The sequence below is a fragment of the Taudactylus pleione genome, unplaced genomic scaffold (assembly GCF_031769625.1).
Source record: "Taudactylus pleione unplaced genomic scaffold, aTauple2 ptg001845l, whole genome shotgun sequence".
Classification (NCBI taxonomy): domain Eukaryota; kingdom Metazoa; phylum Chordata; class Amphibia; order Anura; family Myobatrachidae; genus Taudactylus; species Taudactylus pleione.
In genome coordinates, this window is record NW_028286242.1 from 514,388 (window position 1) to 538,631 (window position 24,244).

Genomic DNA, 24,244 nt, shown 5'->3' on the forward strand with positions numbered 1-24,244 from the left:
GTACCAAGGCTGCACTATTTTTGAACCATAGAGAAAATCATTGCTGCGACAAGAGAGAACCCCTGTATTGATTTTCAAGATATGCATGTACAGATATTTCAGGACCTTGCTCCATCCACTATCCAGAAACAGACAAATCTCAGGTGCACAACTCCAAATTATTAATAATATATATATAAATGCAATAACATTTTGCAATCAATAGAGGTTTTTAGCATAATCATGGCCAAGGTTATGGGCCTACCCACCATATCCAGGTAACCTCTTTCGGGTAGGTCCCTAACATACTAGGGTTCAAATCCAGAGCGCAGGACCCCCCAAAACTGGCCCAGCCAGCACCTCCCATCATATATATAGTCAGGTTGTGCAGTCCAGAAATCTTCCCATATACTCCATCCACTATCCAGAAATGTAGGGACCTTCAACCAATCACTAAGGTGTTGCGTAAACATAACGTAAAGTATCGTTGGAACTTCCCTTTCCAGTTGCAGGTTTTCACAAACACCACAAATCATCTGGGTAAACCAGTTGAGCAAGGCCAAAAAATTCTGGGAACTCTGAGGATACTTCCAGAACCTCCTGTGATCTCTGCCTCAAATGCATCCCCTAAGCCTCAAGGACACAGACCTCCCAGTGCAGAATGGTTTATCATTAGCAGTCATCGAGTATTTCTTACTATTGAAGATAGAGTGGGCACTGCTTGCCTTTTAGTTCTTAAGGATTATTGTTGTTAGTGGAGCGTAGTTTCCCTATGGTTAATGGTCCCCTCATGCAAACTTGTCACGTGATGCACATGGGACCATTCTACAGCATATTAAGTATGTTTTACCTTGCCGATTTGTTTAATGAATCCCCTAATATTGTCTAGGTTATAAACGAAGCTTGATTGGTTGTTCGAGTTATGGTTTTTATTAGGGATCCACCTTTGCAGTTACATATGGCGGTCCCTGTATTTTTGACATAGTACCGACTATGATTTACTATACTTTACCTCACCGTTATATTACAAGGGTTACTTGCTAACTGATTTTAGTTTAATGTGATCTTTAACATGGTTTACCCATATTTGGTTTATATGCTTTATTTTTTTATTATGACATCTGGTTTTTGGTAAAACAAAACTGTTGGATCGACACGGATCCACTTTTACATAACATCTTGACGTATTCAAGCATCTTAGGACCCCGAGTCTTGACTGGCCTTATTGGGTTCTATTTCTCTAAGGGTCTTGGCCTTCTCAGGCCTTTCTTGTTCTTCCTTTCTTTCTGTGGCACTCTTCTTTTTCTTTAATATTTCTCCACTCTTTCCCCTTTTGGCCCAATTGAATCTCCCTCTCTACTTTTGTATTCCAACTTGAGTTTTCCATTGAGATTTTAATATATTTTCCATACAAATGTCATTAAAAATGTAATCAATTAAAGTTAATGGTCTAGGCTGCGATCGCTTGCAGCCAACAGGGGCTGGGTATGCAAATTCCACGATCGCACGGCCAGGCTTAAGGCTATGTCTTAGCGTGCTAATTCCCCAGGAAGCATACATTAGTCTTGTTGAATAGAGAAAGCGGATATTGTACTACCTGAGGAGACTCACCTGAGCGGTGCACACACTCTATTATCAGCTAAGCGTTTCTCTCAAACTTATTTTGCTTCCGCAGATTGCAAAAAACAGGGAGTAGCAATATTAATTGGTAGTAAAGTCCCATTTGTACTCTCACGCTCCTTAGCTGACCCTGACGGTCGTTATCCTATTCTCATTGGCTCGCTTCACTCTGAAATAATTTCTCTCATTAATATTTACGCCATGAACAGTGGTCAATGTGCATTTTTTGCTGGCCTCTTCCAACAGATATAACGAGTGGCTCCAGGTCATCTCATTATTGGAGGGGATTTTAATACGGTACTTTATCCTACCTTAGACAAATCCTCCCCTACACACTTTAAGGGAGGTGAAGACACTCCTCGTGCCACTCACTCCCTTTGCAATGGTATTAATAAATTGGCCTTAATAGATTTCTAGAGGCTTAAAAACTCAACAGCCAGGGACTACATGAATTACTCCAGCCGCATCAAATTTACTCTAGAATAAACATGGTTCTAATCTCACGTTCTATTGCCCAGATGACTACCCAAGCTGGATTTACACCATTATCATGGTCAGACCATGCTGGTACATATATACATATTGATTTGTTTAAGCTTCCTCAGAAAACATTGAATGGATGGTTAGATGATGCCTTATTGCTAAACCCCACTATTTTTCAGGAAATTAAATCTGCCATTGAAGAATATTTTGAGCTTAAATCCTCAGAAGAAATATCTCATGGTGTGATTTGGGAGGCCCACAAAGGGGCAAGCATATTAGTAAGGCGGCTTTTATAAAGAAACAAGCACAAAGGGAAGCCTCTTCTTTGGAATAAGAGAACATAAATTATGCCCCTTGTCAGGATGCAGCCTGGGATCGGCCTTTATTCACCACCAGGCTCCGAGGCGTTCAGGCGCCAGTTGTAGTGATGAGTTATGGCTGAGTATTCTCCCCGGGGCCTGCTAGGGCTTTCATGTGTTTAGCTCCAGACTCCACGCAGATACCAGTGCTCACGACTATTATCTCCATAATCATCTAGTACTAGTATTATTCTTTCCGTATACGATTTCTCCTCTGTATTTATCATCATCTCCTACGTTTGGATACTTGTACCAGTGAAATCCTATCATTATCTCATGTGTCCAGATACCAGCTGTTATTAGCATTCCATGTTACGAGGATTCCAGTATTTATTCCAGTCTTCTGCATCTGATACCAGTATTAGTGAATTCCCTCATTTCTTCCCACAGTGTTTACGGTTCTCTTCACAGATCACGTTACCAGCACATCCACCTGTGTCCTCAAGCTTGTATATATGTTCTTCCATTTGTCCCCATTAGCATCAGACACCTGACCAAAGGACCGCAACCTATCGGGTGCAGCTAAAACCCATATCCCGATTGGAGGGGTCACTTGAGAACACCACCCGATAAGTTAGACTCCGTACCTTTGACCAGGTCTTGTCAACGTCTGGTGCTAGTGGATTAAGAAGACGTATTTACAGGTTCTTTGCCTCCGATTCCTCCCTCAACCCGGGACCTCAGCTTTCACTCCCTCCACAGGGGATTTCTCCACGGTGAGCGTGACAGTTTGTTTAGGCCTAAAATATGCTAGCCGCCGGGTTAGAGGATAAGGCAGGGTTTTTTTAGTGATTCTCTCGAGTGGAAGCTCATGAAACAATTCTGCACCTCATGAGGCAACAACTGCAAGAATTTTCTGGTTTATTTAAAATTAATTCTACTCCTTCTGCACCATTTCCAGCTACTAAGTTCCACCAATGAAATATCATGTGTATGTTTCTTCAGTGTCTCACATTTTATCTTCCTCTACAGCATGAAAATGTTTTTGGTCTTCCAGTTCATCTTTCGAGTGTCCTTTGTCTTCACCGTCAACTATTACCAGTGATCCTAACCTCCTCACAAATTTTTCCCAGCTATTGGAACAACTCCAATGTCTTCTCCACAGAATATTTTAAGTTATTAACAAGTTTTATTGTGCTACTCCTGACGTGTCTAACATCACTTTCAAGCAAGCTAAAGTAAGGCATCAAAGTTTCCTGTGTCCTAAGCTTACTGAGATTGAACATCAGCGCTGACGGGAACTACATCTTTGCCTATATTGTGGTTATGATGACCATTTTATTAAAGACTGTGCTCTTCGTCATTCAAGAAGTGGGGGCAAGGGTGTGTTCCCCAAAGACTGCGCTTTCAGTTCTTCCCCTCAACCATCAGTGATTCCTATTCCTCTAGATTCAAGCAAAGAGGGAATGTTCTCCAAGCAAAAGGAAGTTTATGATTGGGGCCCGGTTACGAGATGCTTCTTCCCTCGTCCAGGGAATTTTGGAGGAATGTCATCCTCCTAAAGTTAGAGACACACTTCATACCATTTCTACCGGTCACAGTTTGGACGTTTCCTGTTCGATAGGAGGTCTCCAGCTGGTTGTCCCTGAAGAACCATCTAAAAAGCCAGACTTAAACTCTTCAGTTTCAAGTCCCACACACCAGGAGGGGGTTACAAGTTTCCTCGCCCCAGGAGGAGGTTTTAGGTTCTACATCTCGAGATGAAGTTTTAAGTCTCTTACCCCAAGAGGGAGATTCAAGTGACATACCCCAAGAGGTAGTTCTAAGTGTCATTCCCTAGGAGGGGATTCCAAGTGCTATTTCCCTGAAGGGAGTTTCAAGTTTCACTCCCCAAGAGGGGGTTTCAAGTTTCATACCCCAGGAGGGGGTCTCAAGTTTCTCGTCCCAAGAAGGGAATTCAAGTGACATACCCCTAAAGGGGATTACACGTGTTCTACCCCAGGAGGGGCTTTCAAAGTTTCACACCCCAAGAGGGGGTTACAAGTTTTACACCCCAGGAGGTGGTCTCGAGTCTTTCAACCCAAGTGAGAGTTTCAAGTCTTTCTCCCCAAGAGGGAAAATCAAGTGCCCTACACCAGGAGAGGTTTTCAAGTGTCCTACCCCAGGAGGGGGTTTCAAGTTCGACACCCCAGGAGGGGTTTTTTGTTTTGAGTTTCACACCCCAGGAGAGGGTTTCAGGTTTTGTTCCCCAGGAGGGGTCTTCCGGTGTTGTAGCCCAGGAGTGGTTTTCGAGTATCATACCTCAAGAAGGGGTCTTGGATCTCACCCCAGGAGGGAGTCTCTGATCTTGCATCCCAAGAGGGGGTTTCATGGTCTGTACCCCAGGAGGAAATGTTAAATCAACTTCCCCAGGAAGGGGTTTTTAGTCCCATAACCCAGCAGGGGTTTTCAAGTTCTGTATCCCAGGAGGGGGTCTCAAGTCTCATATCCCAAAAGGGAATTTCAAGTTTATTACCTCAAGAGGTGGTTTCTAATTTCTCGCTCCAGGATGAGGTCTCAAGTTTCTTACCCCAGGATGGAGTCTCAAATCTCTCACCCCAAGAGGAAGTAACAAGTTTCACGCCCCAGGAGGGGGTTTTGATCTTGAGTTTCACATTCACACCCCAAGAGGGGGTTCTCTGATTCAAGTTTCACACCTCAGGCGGAGCTTTCGAGTGTGGTATCTCAGGAAAAGTCTTCAGGTGCCTCTCTCCAGGAAGAGGTTTCAAGTGACTTGTCCTTTCCAGTCGGTATGTCCACTTCATTTGAAGTATCCATTTTTCAGGAAAAGAGCTCTAAGGACCAAAAAAAATGTATTTTTCTTCGTCAGATCTTTCTCCTGAAGACTAAACTAGTTCTACAGTTAAAGCTTTCAATGCCAAGCAGAATCCCCTAGGTGCAAATAAATGCTTGGAAGGTCTAACATTCGTGTTTACTGGAGTTTTGGAGTCCAAATAAGGAGGCAAAGACATTAATAGAAGGATATGGAGGCAAAGTCTTTGAAAATATTAGTAATAAAGTAAAATTAATTACCTAATCATGTGACGTGATGGTGGAGAGTTCAAACGAAAGAAAGCAAAGGGCTTAGGGACTAAAATTATAGATGAAGAAGGCCTTCGTGAATTAATAAATACCAACTCCAATTCTTCTGAATCTCATTCAGGTTATTCTGTTGATTTGAGTGAGGAGCTTCAATCAAGTTTAGTTGAGTCACCCAATCTTCAGTCTAAAGAATCTCTAAGTGATGTTGTCTCCAAAGGAAATTCTGTAACTCAGGACTCATCTAACGCATTGGTGCCCATAGTCTTTGATGGAGAAGTGCCCCAATACACTGCATTGCTTAAGCATTTTTGACACACTAATGAGAACCGATCCATCTTTGCCTCCGATTCCTCCCTCAACCCGGGACCTCAGCTTTCACTCCCTCCAAGGGGGATTTCTCCATGGTGAGCGTGACACCCCTCCTCTGACTTGCTCGCCAGGATCAAGTCTCTCGAAAGTCATCTGAATACTATCCTCTCGTGAAAATCCATGTTTATACTAAATAAAAATAGCAAAAAAAATATTATAAGGCGGACAAAGCAGACTACATCTTAGCGAGTAAAATTCGGCAAAAGAGGGTTTCTGGGTTGATCAATAAACTCAAACTTCACCAGTCAGACACCACCACTTATGACCCAGAAGTCATTGTGAAGTTTTTGATTATTACAAAAGGCTCTATAACCTTCCCCAAAATGTCTCCCACACGACTCACCAAGATGTCTCCATTGAGTCATACCTAATAACCTCCTTCCCTCTATCACTGAATAAAAGTTGTTACAGCTGAACGCGGATATCACTAAGGAAGAGATTTTGACAGCTATTAAAGGCCTTAAACACACAGCAGCCCCAGGCCCTGATGGTCTTATACCTCAATATTATAAAAAGCTTGCTATTTCTTTTACTCCTTAAAGTTCTTTTAGAAAACTTCTCGATGGGGCCTGCCTTGACATGGTGACCTCTTTGGCTAATATCATAGTTATTACTAAAGTAGGGCGGGATCCGGAGTTATGTACCAACTATAGACCTATTTCTTTATTAAATGTTGACATTAAAATCTATGCAAACATTTTGGCAAATAGAATAAGCCTCCTTTTACCCCATTTGGTTCACCTGTACCAGGTTGGGTTTATATCTGGCCGCCAAATGTCTGACACCTCCGACAGTCCATTGAACTGATCCACTCCATACACAGTCAGAAGCTCCCAGCTGTGGTTTTAGGCTTAAACGCTGAAAAAGCATTTGACCGAATATCCTGCCCATTTATGTTTGGAGTCCTCAGATTGATGGTCTTTGCATGGACATTCCATAAAGGTATTACCGCACTTTATGCTGCTCCTAAAGCATCTGTGTTAGCCAATGGTGTCTCCTCGCCTACCTTTAACATCTCCATTGGCACAAGACAAGGATGCCCCTTGTCTCCTTTGATTTTTGCATTGGGCCTTTAGCAGCTAGAATTCGGGCCAATCCCAATATCAAAAGGTGTTAAGGTAAACGATGTAGAACATAAAATTGTGTTAGAAGCAGAGAATGTTCTCTTGACTATATTCAATCCGATTCTTCACTTCCCACATATTTAGAGAGACTGAAGAATATGGCAGCCACTTGGGTAATAAGATCAACACACCAAAAAACAGAAGTTTTGGACTTTTATAATCCAGGAAATCTCAGAAATATATTGGAGAATACTTATTAATTTCAAAGGCATCAACGGCAAATTACATATTTAGGAGTTCATTTGACTAAAAATTATCATCAACTATTCCAGGCTAACTACCCCAAACCTTTAGTACAATTTAATATGGATACTGACAACTGGAGTACCTGCTATATTTTGTGAATTGGTTGGATAAATGAAGTCAAGATGAACCTATTGCCACGTTTGATGTACTTATTTCAATCCTGGCCGGTACAGGTCCCTTCATATGTTTACAAATATCTACTTCATATCACTTCCCAATTTATATGGTCTAATAAGTGACCAAAGATACGACGTCATTTTACAGAAACACACATATAGAGGTGGCTTAGGTCTCCCAAACTTTAAACTTTACCACCTCGCAGTTAGGTTTACCCAGTGTGTCTTATGGAGCCATCCGAAAACTGAGAGAATATGGGTCATGATTGAAGCAAACAATGTACGAGTAGGCTCACCTTCTATCTACTATGGCTTCCCCGATTGTCTAAACCTAAAGTTGTGTCAGCTCACCCAGTCATATCACTCTCTTTAGAAACATGGGATCTTGCTAATCGACAATTCCGCATCGCTCCACATTCAAGCTCCTCAGTCCCTTTGTTTGATAATCCTGACTTTCGACCAGGTTGTTGTCCTGCTTCTTTTAAGCATTGGCAAGTCGGGGGGATCAGAGTTTTGAACGACATTACCAAAGATCCAATATTCCCCACTTTTGCAGACATACAAAACAAATTCAATATGCCACACAATTTTACCAATATCTACAGCTAAGACATTTTTTACTCCACCATGAAACAACGGCTCACAAGCAGGACACTAACCGTCGGTGAATCATTAACCCTTCAGGTTACCAGTACTAAGGGTCTTAACATTATATTCAGAGCTTTCACACTCTGGCTCTAACTTAAAAGACCCGTATGAACTCGCTCAGGAGGCACCTTTGATAGCGAAGATTGGGATGATATTTCAGCTAATGGGGCTTCCACTTCCATTTGTGTACGTATAAAAGAAAATGCTTATAAACACTTTTATATATGGTATTATGTCCCATCAAGATTGCACAAAATGTTCCCCGATGCCTCTAATTTGTGTTGGAGATGTGGCACGGATATTGGAACTTTCTTGCACACTTGGTGGACCTGTCCAAACCTTGATCTTTTTTGGAATGAGATTAGATCCCTTTGGTTGGTTTAGACATTCGTTTCAATCCTAAATATTTTTTACTGCCACTATGTGACCAGCATAAACTCATTCGACACAATTTTAGCAGCTACATGTAATATTGCAGCAGCTTGGAGAAAAAAAAAATGGAGGTTCCGAAACAAGATCATAGCCAAAAAGTGACACAAATATTCTATGGAATACATGACGGGTATTTTACACAATTCTTCCAAAAGCTTTATTAAATCATGGGATCCTTGGACTTCAAACTTTCAGATGCCCCCAACGTTTCTATAACACCTGGTCATGAAGATTATTTTTTTTTTCAGTTCTATTATGTCTTTTCCTGCACATACATCTGGTTCATCAGATGTAGAGTTATAAAGAAGTCCAGTTGGGTCACAACCTTCACCTTCTTCTTTTTTCTCCTCCCCTTTTCCATGGACTGCCACACCACATTTTTATTGTTATTCTTTTCCTCTGTTTTTATTATTTTATTTTTATTATTATAAAATCTAGATGAAAACAGTCTATGCAACATTTTTTTCTCATGTGAAATGTAAATTTCTTACACTATTGGTTATTGTATTGCATATGTTCTGGTTTATGTTTTATTTTAAACAACCTCTGCGTAGGTTCCTCTGCATATTGTCTTTCATCTATTGGCATTGACTGATCTTCGGTTGTAAAAGTACCTAACAGCCCCCTGCCCCTGCACCCTAATGTTTATGTTAGCACATTATATTGTAATTACTATGTGTGGACTCCTTATTGGGGAATATTTATATAAGGGTCTTGCCCTTCTCAGGCCTCTCTTGTTCTCCAAAAGATAATAAACTAAAACCAATGGGCGCTGGTCGTCCTATGTAACAGTAGTAGCACTCATGGACTGTCCTCAGCAGCTGTTCTAATTTAGACTGCGGGCTTAAAACATACAAGGGAATTGGAAAAAAGAGCTGCGCTCTGTCAGTCAATCAGTGCTTAAGATGTATCCAGAGAACATTCCAAAGTGAAATAAAACAATTTTTTATTTATTTAAAATCATTACAATATTGCATGAGTCCCAGCAAGCAGAAGAGAACAATGCACATGTAAACTATAAGATATAAACAATTAAATAAAAACATGTTTAAATAGTTTGTACCCTTCCCTGATCTATTAAAATAATGTCCCAAATATCTGAAGAATTAAGGGAACAAGGAAGCACCGTTCCCATCCAGCACAGTATGAATTATGGACAGCGGGTATACATCGATGGTATCCTTAATATTAATCAGTGTGATATATAATATCTCACCCTCGGGACTACATGATGATTTAGGTATAATCTCCGAGTGGCCCAGCCAATAGTATACTCAGAGCTGCTTTCCCGGATGACATCGTCCAATAGTTAGTCACCGGCTAGTCAAACTCCAATACCAGTGCCGCATTCATGCAGTTATCCCGGTAAGACCGCTGTCTCTCCCATGTGGTGGGCGGCAGATGCTGGATAAGACCATGTCGGACAGGCAGAGGGGAGCAGAGATGTAATGTCCATAGGCGCAGTTGTCAATGGCCACGATTGTGCTGTGTAACGCTGACGGATAGAACTGCTGGATCCTTGCTCAAATTAGTAGCCAGAATATAGTAAAGGCAGGCTTCCTTACGCGTTTCTTTACTGGCGGGTAATTTGTCTGATGAAATTAGCCGCTGGTAAAGAAACGAATTAGAATTACATTTCCCACACAGAGAATGAATATGGGTATGTTTCCGTACTGTATCGCTGATATTTTTGAATTTTGTTTTAAAACATTTCCTGTGTGACTTCTCTTATATACAGCAAGTTCTGATTACTATAACAACCTCTCCTCATAGTCACAGCATGATCATGGGTATACTGTGTGACTTCTCTTATATACAGCAAGTTCTGATTACTATAACATCCTCTCCTCATAGTCACAGCATGATCATGGGTATACTGTGTGACTTCTCTTATATACAGCAAGTTCTGATTACTATAACGTCCTCTCCTCACAGTCACAGCATGATCATGGGTATACTGTGTGACTTCTCTTATATACAGCAAGTTCTGATTACTATAACGTCCTCTCCTCACAGTATGATCAAGGGTATACTGTGTGACTTCTCTTATATACAGCAAGTTCTGATTACTATAACGTCCTCTCCTCACAGTCACAGCATGATCATGGGTATACTGTGTGACTTCTTATATACAGCAAGTTCTGATTACTATAACGTCCTCTCCTCACAGTATGATCAAGGGTATACTGTGTGACTTCTCTTATATACAGCAAGCTCTGATTACTATAACGTCCTCTCCTCACAGTCACAGCATGATCATGGGTATACTGTGTGACTTCTTATATACAGCAAGCTCTGATTACTATAACGTCCTCTCCTCACAGTATGATCATGGGTATACTGTGTGACTTCTCTTATATACAGCAAGCTCTGATTACTATAACGTCCTCTCCTCACAGTCACAGCATGATCATGGGTATACTGTGTGACTTCTTATATACAGCAAGCTCTGATTACTATAACACCCTCTCCTCACAGTCACAGCATGATCATGGGTATACTGTGTGACTTCTCTTATATACAGCAAGCTCTGATTACTATAACACCCTCTCCTCACAGTCACAGCATGATCATGGGTATACTGTGTGACTTCTTATATACAGCAAGTTCTGATTACTATAACATCCTCTCCTCACAGTCACAGCATGATCATGGGTATACTGTGTGACTTCTCTTATATACAGCAAGCTCTGATTACTATAACGTCCTCTCCTCACAGTCACAGCATGATCATGGGTATACTGTGTGACTTCTCTTATATACAGCAAGCTCTGATTACTATAACGTCCTCTCCTCAGTCACAGCATGATCATGGGTATACTGTGTGACTTCACTTATATACAGCAAGTTCTGATTACTATAACACCCTCTCCTCACAGTCACAGCATGATCATGGGTATACTGTGTGACTTCTTATATACAGCAAGCTCTGATTACTATAACGTCCTCTCCTCAGTCACAGCATGATCATGGGTATACTGTGTGACTTCTCTTATATACAGCAAGCTCTGATTACTATAACGTCCTCTCCTCAGTCACAGCATGATCATGGGTATACTACTGTGTGACTCGTCTGATGTCTAACAAGTTGTGAATTACGCGTAAAGCTTTTCCCACATTCAGAGCAGGAATACGGTCTCTCTCCCGTATGAAGTCTTTGATGTCTAACAAGATGTGGATTACGTGTAAAACATTTCCCACATTCAGAGCAGGAATATGGCCGTTTTCCTGTGTGACTCCTCTGATGTCGAACAAGATCTGATTTACGTGTAAAACATTTCTCACATTCAGAGCAAGAATACGGCCTCTCACCTCTATGTATTCTCTGATGTACAACAAGTTCTGCATTACTTCTATACTCTTTCTCACATTCTGAGCAATAATATGGTCTCTCACCTGTATGTATTCTCTGATGTACAACAAGTTCTGAACTACTTATAAACCCTTTCCCACATTCTGAGCAAGAATATGGTCTCTCTCCTGTGTGATTTCTCTGATGTTGAGAAAGTTCTGATTTACATGCAAAACCTTTCCCACATTCAGAGCAGGGATATGTATATGCTCCTGTGTGACTCATCTGATGTCTAATAAGTAGTGACTTTTGTTTAAAACATTTCCCACATTCCGAGCAAGAATATGGTCTCACACCTGTATGAACTCTCTGATGTATAACTAGTCCTGAATTACTTGTATACACTTTTCCACATTCTGAGCAAGAATACGGCCTCTCACCTGTATGAGATCTCTGATGTTGAGAAAGTTCTGATTTACATGTAAAGCCTTTCCCACATTTAGAGCAGGAATATATGGATGCTCCTGTGTGAACTCTCTGATGTCTAACAAGTTGTGACTTTTGTTTAAAACATTTCCCACATTTCGAGCAAGAATACGGTCTCTTTCCTTTGTGACTTCTCTGATGTACAATTTCTGAATTAAGAGTAAAACACTTTACACTTCCAGAGCAGGATGTTTTTGGAATGCAGTTGCTGTTAAGATGAGTAGATGTATACTGTGTATGAGATGTGGGTGTATAATTGTCAGTGTCGGTGAGATTTCCTCCATCACATGAGACTGATTCCTCCTTAGTATGAGTAGATATATACTGTGTATGATCTGTGGGTGTATACATGTCATTGTTGGAGAGGTCTCCTCCATCACATGAGACGGATTCCTCCTTAGTATAAGTAGATGTATACTGTGTATGATATGTTGGTGTAGAATTGTCATTGTTGGTGAGGTTTCCTCCATAACATGAGACAGATTCCTCCTTAGTAAAAGTAGTAGGATCTTTATATTGTTCTGTGGGTAAAAACACAGGAGGTTAGAGTCAAAAAATAAAATTTTCCAATTCACTCCAAAGCATTAACTCCTCATTTATTTGATAAAGAACAGGAACAAACCCACCCCCCTCCCCCCAGGGCAGATATATAAGACCGGACAGCCTTTACATATTTTGCCACAGTCACATCAGTGACTTTATGCCAACACACAGCCCTTCCCTGGTGTACATCCATGCGTCCCAATGTGCAAGCACTGAGATCGCTCACTCGCAGTACCTATACACGCTGCATCACTGTCTGGTGCCTCTTTAGTCACACAAACCATACTTGTACCAGGCCTATGCCAGTTGCAGAGTGTCCCGATTCCTCCTTTGCTTTGAAGTCTTTTTTTCCCTGTGTGAACGAGGTGGTTCTATGTAATTAGTGTAGGGTTTGTTCCTTTGTTTGCCCTTAATGGTTTTCGGCACTAGAGGGTTCCTGCAATGCTCCTCTTGGAGTGCAGGCAGAGGTCAGGGGAAGTTCTGTTTGAAAAAAGTAGCAATATCGCATCTCCATAGTAATGTGCCCTCTTCTAGCCGTGACCGCCGGGAGACTGAACTCCTCACATTGGTGCACGCAACATACATTTCCACTGCAAATATGATAATTGCAACTGGGGAACCTGAGGCCTCTCTTGAGGGACTTACAGACCAAGTAGACTGAGCAGTTACAGAAGCCGGAACAGGAAGGCCTGCCTGCGTGTAGGTCTGTGAGATAGTCATACAAAGCCATCTAGCCAATGTTTGTTTATTGGCTGGCCATCCCTTCTTGTGAAATCCATAGAGCACAAATAAGGAGTCTAATTTCCAAAGGAAACTGGTACGGTCCACATAAATCCTGAGGGCCCGGACCACATCCAAAGAGGCCTCACCTGCCGAGAGCTCTGGTGATTGAAAGGCTGCGACTATAACTTCCTCATTAATGTGGAAACTAGTAACAACTTTAGGAAGGAACCCAGGGCAAGTCCGAAGCACAGCCCTGTCCTGGTGAATATCAGAAAAGGGGAGCGACAGGAGAGTGCCCCTAACTCTAACACCCTTCTGGCAGAGGTAATAGCCAGAAGAGAAAAAAAAAAGTGTCTTTGCTGTTAACCACTTGAGTGCCACCGAATCTAGGGGTTCACATGGAGGACCATTAAGGGCCCAAAGGAAGATGTGGATATCCAGTAGCGGAGCAAGTCTACAATAGAACCTACTGACAGAGCATAGACATGCACTTTCAGTGATACCAGGCGGAGGCCAAGGTCCAATCCAGCTTGAAGGAAGGCCACGACTCTGGAAATCAGAAACACCTGAGGGTTGTAATCTCTGGGACGACACCATTAGAAATATGTATGCCACACTCTGTGGTAGATCCGAGCAGAAGCTGCCTTACGCGCTCTAAGCATCGTGTTGATGACAGAGCTAAAGAATCCTTTGGACCTTAGGAGGAATGTCTCAAGAGCAACGCCGTCAAAGACAGATGACACAGGTCTGGGTAAAGGCACGGACCTTGAGACAACAGGTCCGGTCGTTGAGGCAGCAGGAATGGAGTGTCGACAGAGAGACTCCGAAGATCTGAGTAACAATGACGTCTGGGCCAAGCTGGAAGCCAGAAAAAAAATTGTGAAAAACCGCAAATGTTAGGTGCTGCCTAGGGCCAGTCCCTGTGTGTTGTGTATGCAATACTCAAAATGTAATTAATTAATTAGTAATAAAGAACCAACATAATAGAATATACACGCATGTAGTGAAAATGCTGCTGCATACCCTGGGTAATCTCCCAGGAAAGATATTAAAAGATAACCAGAACCATATGGGATTGGTGTCAAAAATTAGATTTTTATGTGTACATGGATGACATATTTTACTCTACCCAAAAAAAACAAACAGTCTGATTTTACTACCCGGTGGTTTAATTGGTTAGAATTTAAACTTTCTCAGTCATATAAGGAACTTATTCCTCAGACTTCAAGCTAAAGTTTATTATTTTTAGCTACCTATGAGACTAACTGATAGGAGAGTTTGAGTGGATGCTGTGCTACTACGCAGTTGTTTTAATAACAGGAAGTAATTTGTATGTTTCTCATATGTACTTGTCCCGTTTGCACATCTTATCATCTTAACTCTTCCTTCCCTTGTCTTTCCCTTCCCCCTCTGTTTTTTTCTTTGTATTGATTTCTGTTTTGATTATTTTGTTTTTTGTACATTATTGTTACAATTTACATTGTAAATGTAAGAGAAAGTATTGCTTTATGTATGTATATCTGTTGGAAATGCAAATATTTATTTTCTTTGCATTGAAAATTTAAATAAAGAATTTATAAAAGATAACCAGAGATTTGCCTTTCATTGGACCTTATATTATCTACCATCTTGGACTTGAGACTTTGTTCCATCTAAAAGCCTTGCCGAAACCCTACTATTTGGGAGCATCTTACAGCCAACGGACTGCACAAGCTGCAGATTATTCCAACCCTACTGGATTTCAATCATTGCGCCCTATAGGACTGAGCAGGCACCCGGTAATTATATTTGGAGCCTCCACTGACTATTTACAACATTTTTGCAAAAGATGGATGGGCCCTTATCTCTGGTGTTTTAAAATACCCATTTTACAATATATTTTTTCTGAACTACTTTGTATATAACCATATATTCGTGTCTTAGTTAGAACATTTGGATTATGCTTATTAAACTTGCTTTTTATATATTTGCATAGGTCGCTCACACAGTATTTATTTATTCCTTTGTTTATTTATCAATTGATATATTTTTATACATGTTGGTTTCACTTTTCTAGTTCATTTACACTGCATTCATGCGCCGCATTTTCTAAAAATAGTTTTTAGGTTTGTTTCTTTTGGGCCAAGCTGGAGCCACCAGCCGGACAGTGTCTCCGTCCTGTTTAAAGAACTCGAGGAAGGGAGACTGTAGAAAATAGGTACACAAACTGGAAGGTCCACTTCACTGATAATGTGTCTACAAAAGTTGCCTCGGCATCTCTTGTTCTGGACCCGTACACTGGCAGTTTGTGGTTGTGTCGGGAGACCATGAGGTCCACCTCTGGGAGACCCCATCTGTTCACTAGGAGTTGAAATACCTTTTGGTGAAGAGACCATTCCCGGGGATGCCTGTCGTAACGGCTGAAGAAATCTGCTTCCGAATTGATAACTCCCGGAAGAAACACAGCAGAGATGGCTGGGAGGTGACCCTCGGCCCATGTCAGAATGCATGACACTTCTGTCATTGCTGCCCGACTTTGATTGCCTCCATGTGATGTAAGCCACTGTTGTGGCATTGTAGGACTGAGCAGGTACAGGTTTTCCGTTAAGTATGTGCTGGGCCAGTTTGAGGGCCCTGTAGAAAACTCATAGTTCCAATATGTTGACTGGCAGGGTTGATGCGACCGATGTCCAACGGCCCTGAAAGGAATGCGGAAAGTCACTGCCGCCCAGCCCCGAAGACTGGCATCCATTGTTAGGATTACCCAGTCCAGGATCCAAAAGGGGCGACCCTTGGTTAGATGAGATGTCTATAGCTACCAAGATAGAGACAGACGCTCCTCCAAAGAAAGCACCATCATCTGAGCTTTGATCTGATGGGTTAAACCTGTTCCATCTGGAGAGGATTAGCCTTTGCAAAGGCCTGGAATGAAACTGAGCATATTCCACCATGTCGAAGGTGGACACCATGGATCCCAGAACTTGCATTGCTGAGTGGATCGACACTCGGCGACTGTGAAGACATCTGCGCACTCGTAGTTGAAGTGTGGAGATCTTGTCTGACTTCAGAAAGATTCTCTGATTCTGAGAATCCAGCAGGACTCGCAGATGAGTCATTCTCTGTGAGGGATTCAGGGAGGACTTTTTCCAGTTGATTAACCATTCATGCTTGTGAAGGAAAGCAATGGTTAGCTGTAGATGGCTTTGAAGCACCACTGGGGATCCTGGTAAGAGCAGGAGGTCGTCCAGTTACGGTACCAGTCGGATGCTCTGACCACGCAGGTGGGCCGCCATGATAGCCATCATTTTGGTAAACACCCGTGGAGCTGTGGACAGTACAAAGGGCAGAGCCTGAAATTGGAAGAGTTGCTGTAGTATAGCAAACCGGAGAGAGGGCGCTTTTGGTACATGTAGGTACGCATCCTTAATATCCAGCAATACCATAAAAGTCCCCAGACTCCATAGCTAGGATAATGGAGCATAGGGTTTCCATCCTGAACCTAGGCACCTTTAGGAATTTGTTCAGAGATTTGAGATTGAGGATAGGCCAATGAGACCCATTTGGCTTCTGAACCAGACAAAGTAGAATAATAACCAGTCCCTTGCTGAGATAGTGGGACTGGCATAATTACCCCTGCTTGCAGCAAGGACTGTATAGCTTTCTGGATTTGAAGGCCTTGTACAGGAGAGCCTGTGTAGAAAAACTGGTGGGGGGGGGGGGGGGGGGGCAGTCTAAGAAATGAGATGGCGTACCCGTGAGAGACCACTTCTCTTACCCAAGCATTTTTGGTGGTTTGACTCCAGCACTGGGCGAACTGAGCGCAGTCACAGGGTACGCGGGCAAATACAGTCGCAGCCGAAGCTCTGGAGGTTAGAAGACTGGCATCCAATGTTGATCCTCCAATATAGGAAGCTGCATCTCGAATGTGAGCAAGAAAAGACATCTGATCCCTAGAAGCTTCTGAGGGAAAAGAGTCTTCAAGTGCATCAGCCCAGCTCTCTATAGCTTTAGCTACCCGTGCGATAGCCATGGGGGGACAGGCAACAGTCCCTTAAAGAGAGTATATAGCTTTCAGGTAAGCTTCCACCTTCCTGTCTGTAGTTCAAGGAAGTAATTGTAGAAATAGGCAACGTAGCGTTTTTAAACGCATAACATGGGAATTCACCGCAGGGGGTATTTCTCATTTTGCACAATGAGCCACAGAAAAAGGGTAACATGAGGTTTAGACATTTTTGTGGTTGAAACCTCTTACCAGGTGATTGCCAGGCTGCTGTTCCGATAGAGGGAATTTTGCTGAAGTCACCTTCTGTCGTTTAAACAGTGGGTGCTTGGATTTCGGGTCTGGCTCGTCATCTTCTATTAATAAAATGGATCTGACAGCTCGCACCAAGGCACTATTATTATTTTTGACCGCCTCTCATCCTCCTCCAAAGGGGAGTCAGGGCTAGAGAGATCAGCATCTTCTGCCTCCTCGGATGATACCTTAGAATATGAGAGTTGCGTGGACTGTGACGATTCCACAGGACGTTTAAAGGGGTTACTGGGTAGGGGCTTCTCATCTTCCAACATGGTTTGAAAGGCATGAGATGTAGCCACCCGACTCTGCACTGAGTTAGAGAGTATATCTACCCATTGTATCGCCTGAAGCTGTTACGGCAACCCCCAAAGGGAGCATTACTGCCTGCTGCGATACAGCCGAATCCAGTAGGCAGTCCGCAATAGTGACCAGTACCTGAGAAAAGGAAGCCCAGGGGGTCTCTAGTAACGGCTCTGTCTGATGGGCCAGGTGGAGTATAACACTAACTACATAGCCCATCTTGTATCAAATCCTCCTCACTTAAGCCTGCACACATAACCTGCCTGATAGCAGTATGGGGGCAGATGCCTGTTACTCTTTCCTTTGCTAGACATAGCTGCAGAGTAAATGGGACACAATATGGCACTGGGTATAATGCAACCACTGTGTATGTAGGATACTAGTAGGAATCCAATATACTGGTCCTGTCTTATGCTTGAGTAAGCTGCAGGAGCACACAGCCAAATATGCCACAGTGCAACAAACAACTGTATGTGACAAACCTCACAAATACTTTGTTCTATAGATGTGAGGCACAGGAAAACACATGAATACACCCTGTATAGTAATAGTCAGAGAAAAACACTGGTCCTGACTGAGGTTTGGATAAGCTGCAGGTGCCAACTGCTTAGATATGCGCAACACTGGTCCTGTCTAACACTTGGGTAAGCTGCAGGAGCCTTTGCCTAAATATGGCACAGTGCAGCATACAACAGTATGTGACAGACCTCACAAATATTATCTTTTATATATGCGAGGTAAAAGAACCACCCTAACTACACCTGTATTAGGGCAGAATTCGAGGAAAGGTATAGATATATGCTGACAGGAAAAAAAGACAGACAGGCAGCACTAGCATAAGTCACATACAATGCAGAATTTACACTGCAAACTGGCAGTACAATCAACCACCCAGATTCAGTATCTGGGGAGGCTATAGCGCTACATACACTAACCCAAGGGAGAGGTACGCAGGAGGACTGGACCACGCGCTGTCCTGAGAGAGCTGCAACTGTACCACCAAGAAAATGACCACCGAAGACAGAGGGGGCGTGGCCGAAGGAGGAAGCAGCTCAGAGAAGCCAGACCTCAGAGGAAAGGCTCTCTGAGCTGAGGGGAGCTGTCTCCCCTGGCTGATTGTTTAACCCCTGGGACACTGGTTCCCACACCAAAATGTCCCTGGTGGTCTAGTGGAGCGCGAGGGCTGGAGCCTACGTCCACACTCAGCACCTCCGGCCTGTCCCGAGACTGGAGTTATGACTGCAACTACGCGGGACACCGCAAGCGTTGACCCGCCTTACCTGTCCCATTACGTCCTGCTGCTGGGTCCTCCCGCGTGGCCCGGCTAGCACAGATCCCGGGGGCCCACCCAGATCCTCAGATTAGTACAATACTGTAGGGGCACCACAACTGGCAATCACATTTTAGTTTATTTTTTTGTTTTATGAAAATGCCAGGAAAACAGTTATTGGCAAATTTTGGGGCATTTTCATTTAAAAACTAAATCGCTACTTAAGCTACATAAGGATAGACAGCAAGAGTGACAAATTACTATCTGACTATTGCCATTCTCTAAATACTCCACGACAGCCATAAATGAATGTTACGCAGCCAAGCAACATATGAAACAAAGGGTGGGTTACTTATAATCTGCATGACAAGTGTAGGTAGTTGCAACAAATGACCTATTGAATAACTGTTATAGGAGTATGTATAACCCATTTCACACTGTTAGAAGCGGCAGAGGGCAGGGTTAAAGTGGGCTGAAAGGAGGTGGAACTGTTTTCAGTCACCTGTACAGGCAATCGAAACTAGTTTTACCTTGGCCCTACCCATTGAGTGCCCAAGCTAGGCAAGGGATTACCTTTGCCAGAGGAGTCCCACAGAGTGCCCACCCAACAATAGATGGTGGGATCGGTGTGTCATATATGATGTCATGATGTCACGCCACTACCGTGAAGAGGAGCAGGGGCTATCAAGCACTATGCAGAAGACTTGGTAAGAGGGGGCTGGAGATGAACAGGTGTGGGCACTGTGCAGAAATAAGTGGCATCAGCTGGAGATGCACAGAGGGAGGTGTGGTGGAGAGACACAGAAGCATGGTCTAAGAGAGACGCAGGAGGATGGCGCTAGAGACACGCAGGAGGAAGGATCGCTATGGGTAAAGCATGGGGGAATGCACTGGACAGATGCAAGAGGCTGAGCTGGAGAAACGCAGGAGCATGGTGTTGAAGAGAGCAAAGGGGCTGGTGCTGGAGAAACTCAAGGGGGGCTGGTGCTGGAGAAACGCACGGGGGGCTGGTGCTGGAGAAACGCACGGGGGGCTGGTGCTGGAGAAGCGTACGGGGGGCTGGTGCTGGAGAAACGCACGGGGGGCTGGTGCTGGAGAAACGCACGGGGGGCTGGTGCTGGAGAAACGCACGGGGGGCTGGTGCTGGAGAAACGCACGGGGGGCTGGCATTATAGAGACAAAGACGGATGGTGCTGGAAAGATGAAGTAAGATTGCATTTGATCGGGGAAGTTCACATTTTGCTTGACACTAAAACTTCTATTATGTATTATCTTTCTAAACCTCTGTTGTATGAAGAGGACATATTAATCCAAGGCAAACAGGTGCGTCTGTACCACATGAAAATATATAAATATATATATATATATATATATATATATATATATGCCAATTTCTACCCAGGGACATTTCTTCAGAAGTTCCCTATTGCAGAAAGACCACCATATAGGTAAGAAAAGACTCTCAAGCACAGGAGATACATAGGGGTTGCTAATATATTAAATCAAGGGGCACTTAAGGTGCCCCCCCAAAAAAACAAAGAGGGATGGCAGAAAAATAACTGACACTAATGGCATAGAGTAATTGTTATTTTTAAGTTACCTAACATTGTAGTCTTAGCTGGTGGAAAGTGTGTTAAAAACTGAGAAAGGATAGGAAAAAGGGAGGAAGACCAAGAGCGCCTTAAGCATGCAGCAGTAGCCATCTGGAAGAAGGTAAAGTGTACATGCAATATTCAGATTTAACAGTCAGGAACAAAAGATAAGTCCACATATACTCCAATTCCTATGATCTATAGACAATGCCAAGCCTATGGTAACTGTGACCAGATGGCCTTATTCCGCTGGTTGGTACAGATTGCATGGAGGTTAGTTTATTCCTGAGTGGGTTACTTTGTCACTCATGCAGCATAAGGATTCCCTCCGTCAGCAACCACCTATTACGGACTGCTTTGTACAAGGGCAACTCGCTGGCACCACTAGGCTTCTACACCGGCACCTCAAACCGATTCCACCACTAGGCTTCTACACCGGCACCTCAAACCGATTCCACCACTAGGCTTCTACACCAGCACCTCAAACCGATTCCACCACTAGGCTTCTACACCGGCACCTCAAACAGATTCTACCACTAGGCTTCTACGTCAGCACCTCAAACAGATTCCACCACTAGGCTTCTACACCGGCACCTCAAACCGATTCCACCACTAGGCTTCTACATCAGCACCTCAAACAGATTCTACCACTAGGCTTCTACGTCAGCACCTCAAACAGATTCCACCACTAGGCTTCTACACCGGCACCTCAAACCGATTCCACCACTAGGCTTCTACATCAGCACCTCAAACAGATTCTACCACTAGGCTTCTACGTCAGCACCTCAAACAGATTCCACCACTAGGCTTCTACACCGGCACCTCAAACCGATTCCACCACTAGGCTTCTACATCAGCACCTCAAACAGATTCCACCACTAGGCTTCTACACCGGCACCTCAAACCGATTCCACCACTAGGCTTCTACGTCAGCACCTCAAACCGATTCCACCACTAGGCTTCTACACCGGCACCTCAAACAGATTCCACCGCTAGGCTTCTACACCAGCACCTGGAAACTCTTGCTTCTTGGTATGTGTGGTTACCTTGCTGCAACACCTCCTGGTTGGTGCCTGAAAATCCTCCACTGGCTTGAGCTTGCAAACGCTGGCTCAACCACAGGACAGCCGGAGTACAGATCAGCATTTTGCGCTAAGCTGGTGAGCACAGTATAAAAGCATATACAGGCGTCTTTAGCAGCAGGAAGAGCTTTATTTGCTCCAGTAAAATGTAGTGTATTCCTAGTGGAAGGCAATATCACATCATGCAGATTTTCCTGGAAGTTTAGATGATCTGCTCCTCTAAATGTTCAAAAGATCTACACATTTGAGGTCTCAGAGCCCTTCTGACACAGAACAGTAGGGGTGATCTAACCCCAGGTCCTGTAACTAATGCAGGAAGAGGCTTGCACTGTGCACGTGTATCCTCCTGGAGAGGTTCAGCATAGTTGCCAGTGGACAGAGGGTAATGTTCTCCCCTCTGTGCATGAGGCTGCCATGTAAGAAAGCCCAGCCCTTAGCAGGAAGCTGGAGGTCTAGGAGTGAGGAATGTTATCTCTATATCCAGAGGAGTAGCATGGAACCATGGCGCCCGGAGAAAAAGTGCATGTCATAGTGCCCCCCTCCCTGTACTAAACTGTGCCAGTGGGGTATGGCCAGTCTGCGGGGGAATACTGAAGTGAAGAGAAAAAGGGCAAACAGTGGCAGTATGACACTTGGCATTGGGATCCCATTGGGGGAATAGAATGCTTCGGTGATACACTATCTGACATTAAGGGGTAGCTCCTTTGGCACTGTTATATTTATACATGGCACATAGGATCTGACTTTTATCTCCTTTGAATCATTGTTATCAGTCAATAGAGGATATTGTATTATATATTCTGATCATTTAACTTTAATTGGTAGAATACATGTGCTAGAGTGAGATTCCACATGAAGCCCAGCTTATTGCTGCAATTACTGCCTCAAGCAGCTGTCACTGGAGTGGGGACACCTATGGGAAGCTCCCTTCTTAGCTATGCTCCTACTTCACAAATATACATTACACCTACAGTATATTAATGTGAGTACTACTAATCATGTCATGTTCTGTCTACCACCATTATTATTATTCCAGGTCTCCTAATATTTTTTAAAAGACCTTTCAAATAACACTTTGTGGTCATGCCCGGGAACACCTCATTACTTTACATAGCAAAGCAGTGACTTTGTTTAATCTCATACCTTATCATTGAAATTCAGGACTTTACCTCAGATGTGTCATACTGAGTAGCACCAATGAATTCCAGAACCCTGGATGGTGCCTTCTGTCCATTTTGGCGCCTGGAGCTCATGCTCCACCGGAACCACCCTCGTTACTCCCCTGTCTATATCCCCCAACTAAAAATCTTCCCGGAGATCTGCTTCAGCCTGTTCCCCCTGGTCAAAAATGGTCTCCAGAGGGTAGGCATCCAGACACTGAGACAGCAATCTCCCTGCCACGTGGGACAGGTCCCCGGAGACAGTAAGAAAGTATTAGAAGCCAAGGAGCGTGTAGGTTCCAGCTAAATCTGAGGATGAGAAGACTCCACTCTACAGGGTCTAATAAGTTACCACATATCTTCGATTTTCTGTACAGTAAATCATTGTCCTCAATTACTAGCATTACACATGGTCTGAAAAATTCTGCTCAATCATTCCTCACACCTCCAAGCCACACCCCAATAACGTTTACATGACATTACATATTTAGAACATACATTAGTGCTAGTATACATCATGGCTCAGACCATAATCAGGAAAATTACCACTGAGTACTTCATGTACAGAAATTACCACTAAGAGTGCACAGGGAGGACCATGGGTAATTTCACATGTGGTAATGTCAGGAGGATCTTGGGAAATGAGACAAAGTCTCTTCCCATTGCTCAGGGAATTAATAACTACAATGTGTCAGGGGTCAGAATGATGTCTCTTGTAGTGATGTAAGGCAAACACCAGAGAGTGTGGGGAGGAGACTGGTCAGATCTCTGGGCTGGTAACACACAGTGACATGATGTGAGGGGGAGAGCAGGAGTATAATAGGGGATGATGGCTCCTGATGTATGAGATACACCAGAGAGTGTGGGGAGGAGACTGGTCAGATCTCTGGGCTGGTAACACACAGTGATATGATGTGAGGAGGAGAGCAGGAGTATAATAGGGGCTGATGGATCCTGACTTCTGTTCTTAGTGATTATTACTCACCTGTGCTGATAGCTGTAGGGATTTCCTCCTCCTTACACTGCTGATCACCTATCACATACGTCCCTTCTTTTACCATTATGTTTCCTATTTTAATAAGTTCTTCAACCTAAATATTCCACAATACAAAACAAATAACAC

At 43.4% G+C, this 24,244-nt stretch overlaps 1 protein-coding gene across 6 annotated transcripts in view; it reads right to left on the reverse strand.

The window, feature by feature from the left end:
* Positions 1–9,326: 9,326 nt before the first annotated feature.
* LOC148436277 (uncharacterized) overlaps positions 9,327–24,244 on the reverse strand; it is a 30,756-nt gene continuing 15,838 nt past the window's right edge. For all 6 annotated transcript variants that reach the window (XM_088465098.1, XM_088465101.1, XM_088465096.1 and 3 more), the window contains exons 8-9: positions 24,107–24,212; positions 9,327–12,696 (exon numbers count right to left, since the gene is read on the reverse strand). In XM_088465098.1, the coding sequence (XP_088321224.1) occupies positions 11,444–12,696; positions 24,107–24,212 (1,359 nt within the window). In that variant the 3' untranslated portion in view covers positions 9,327–11,443. The remainder of the gene's footprint in view (positions 12,697–24,106; positions 24,213–24,244) is intronic.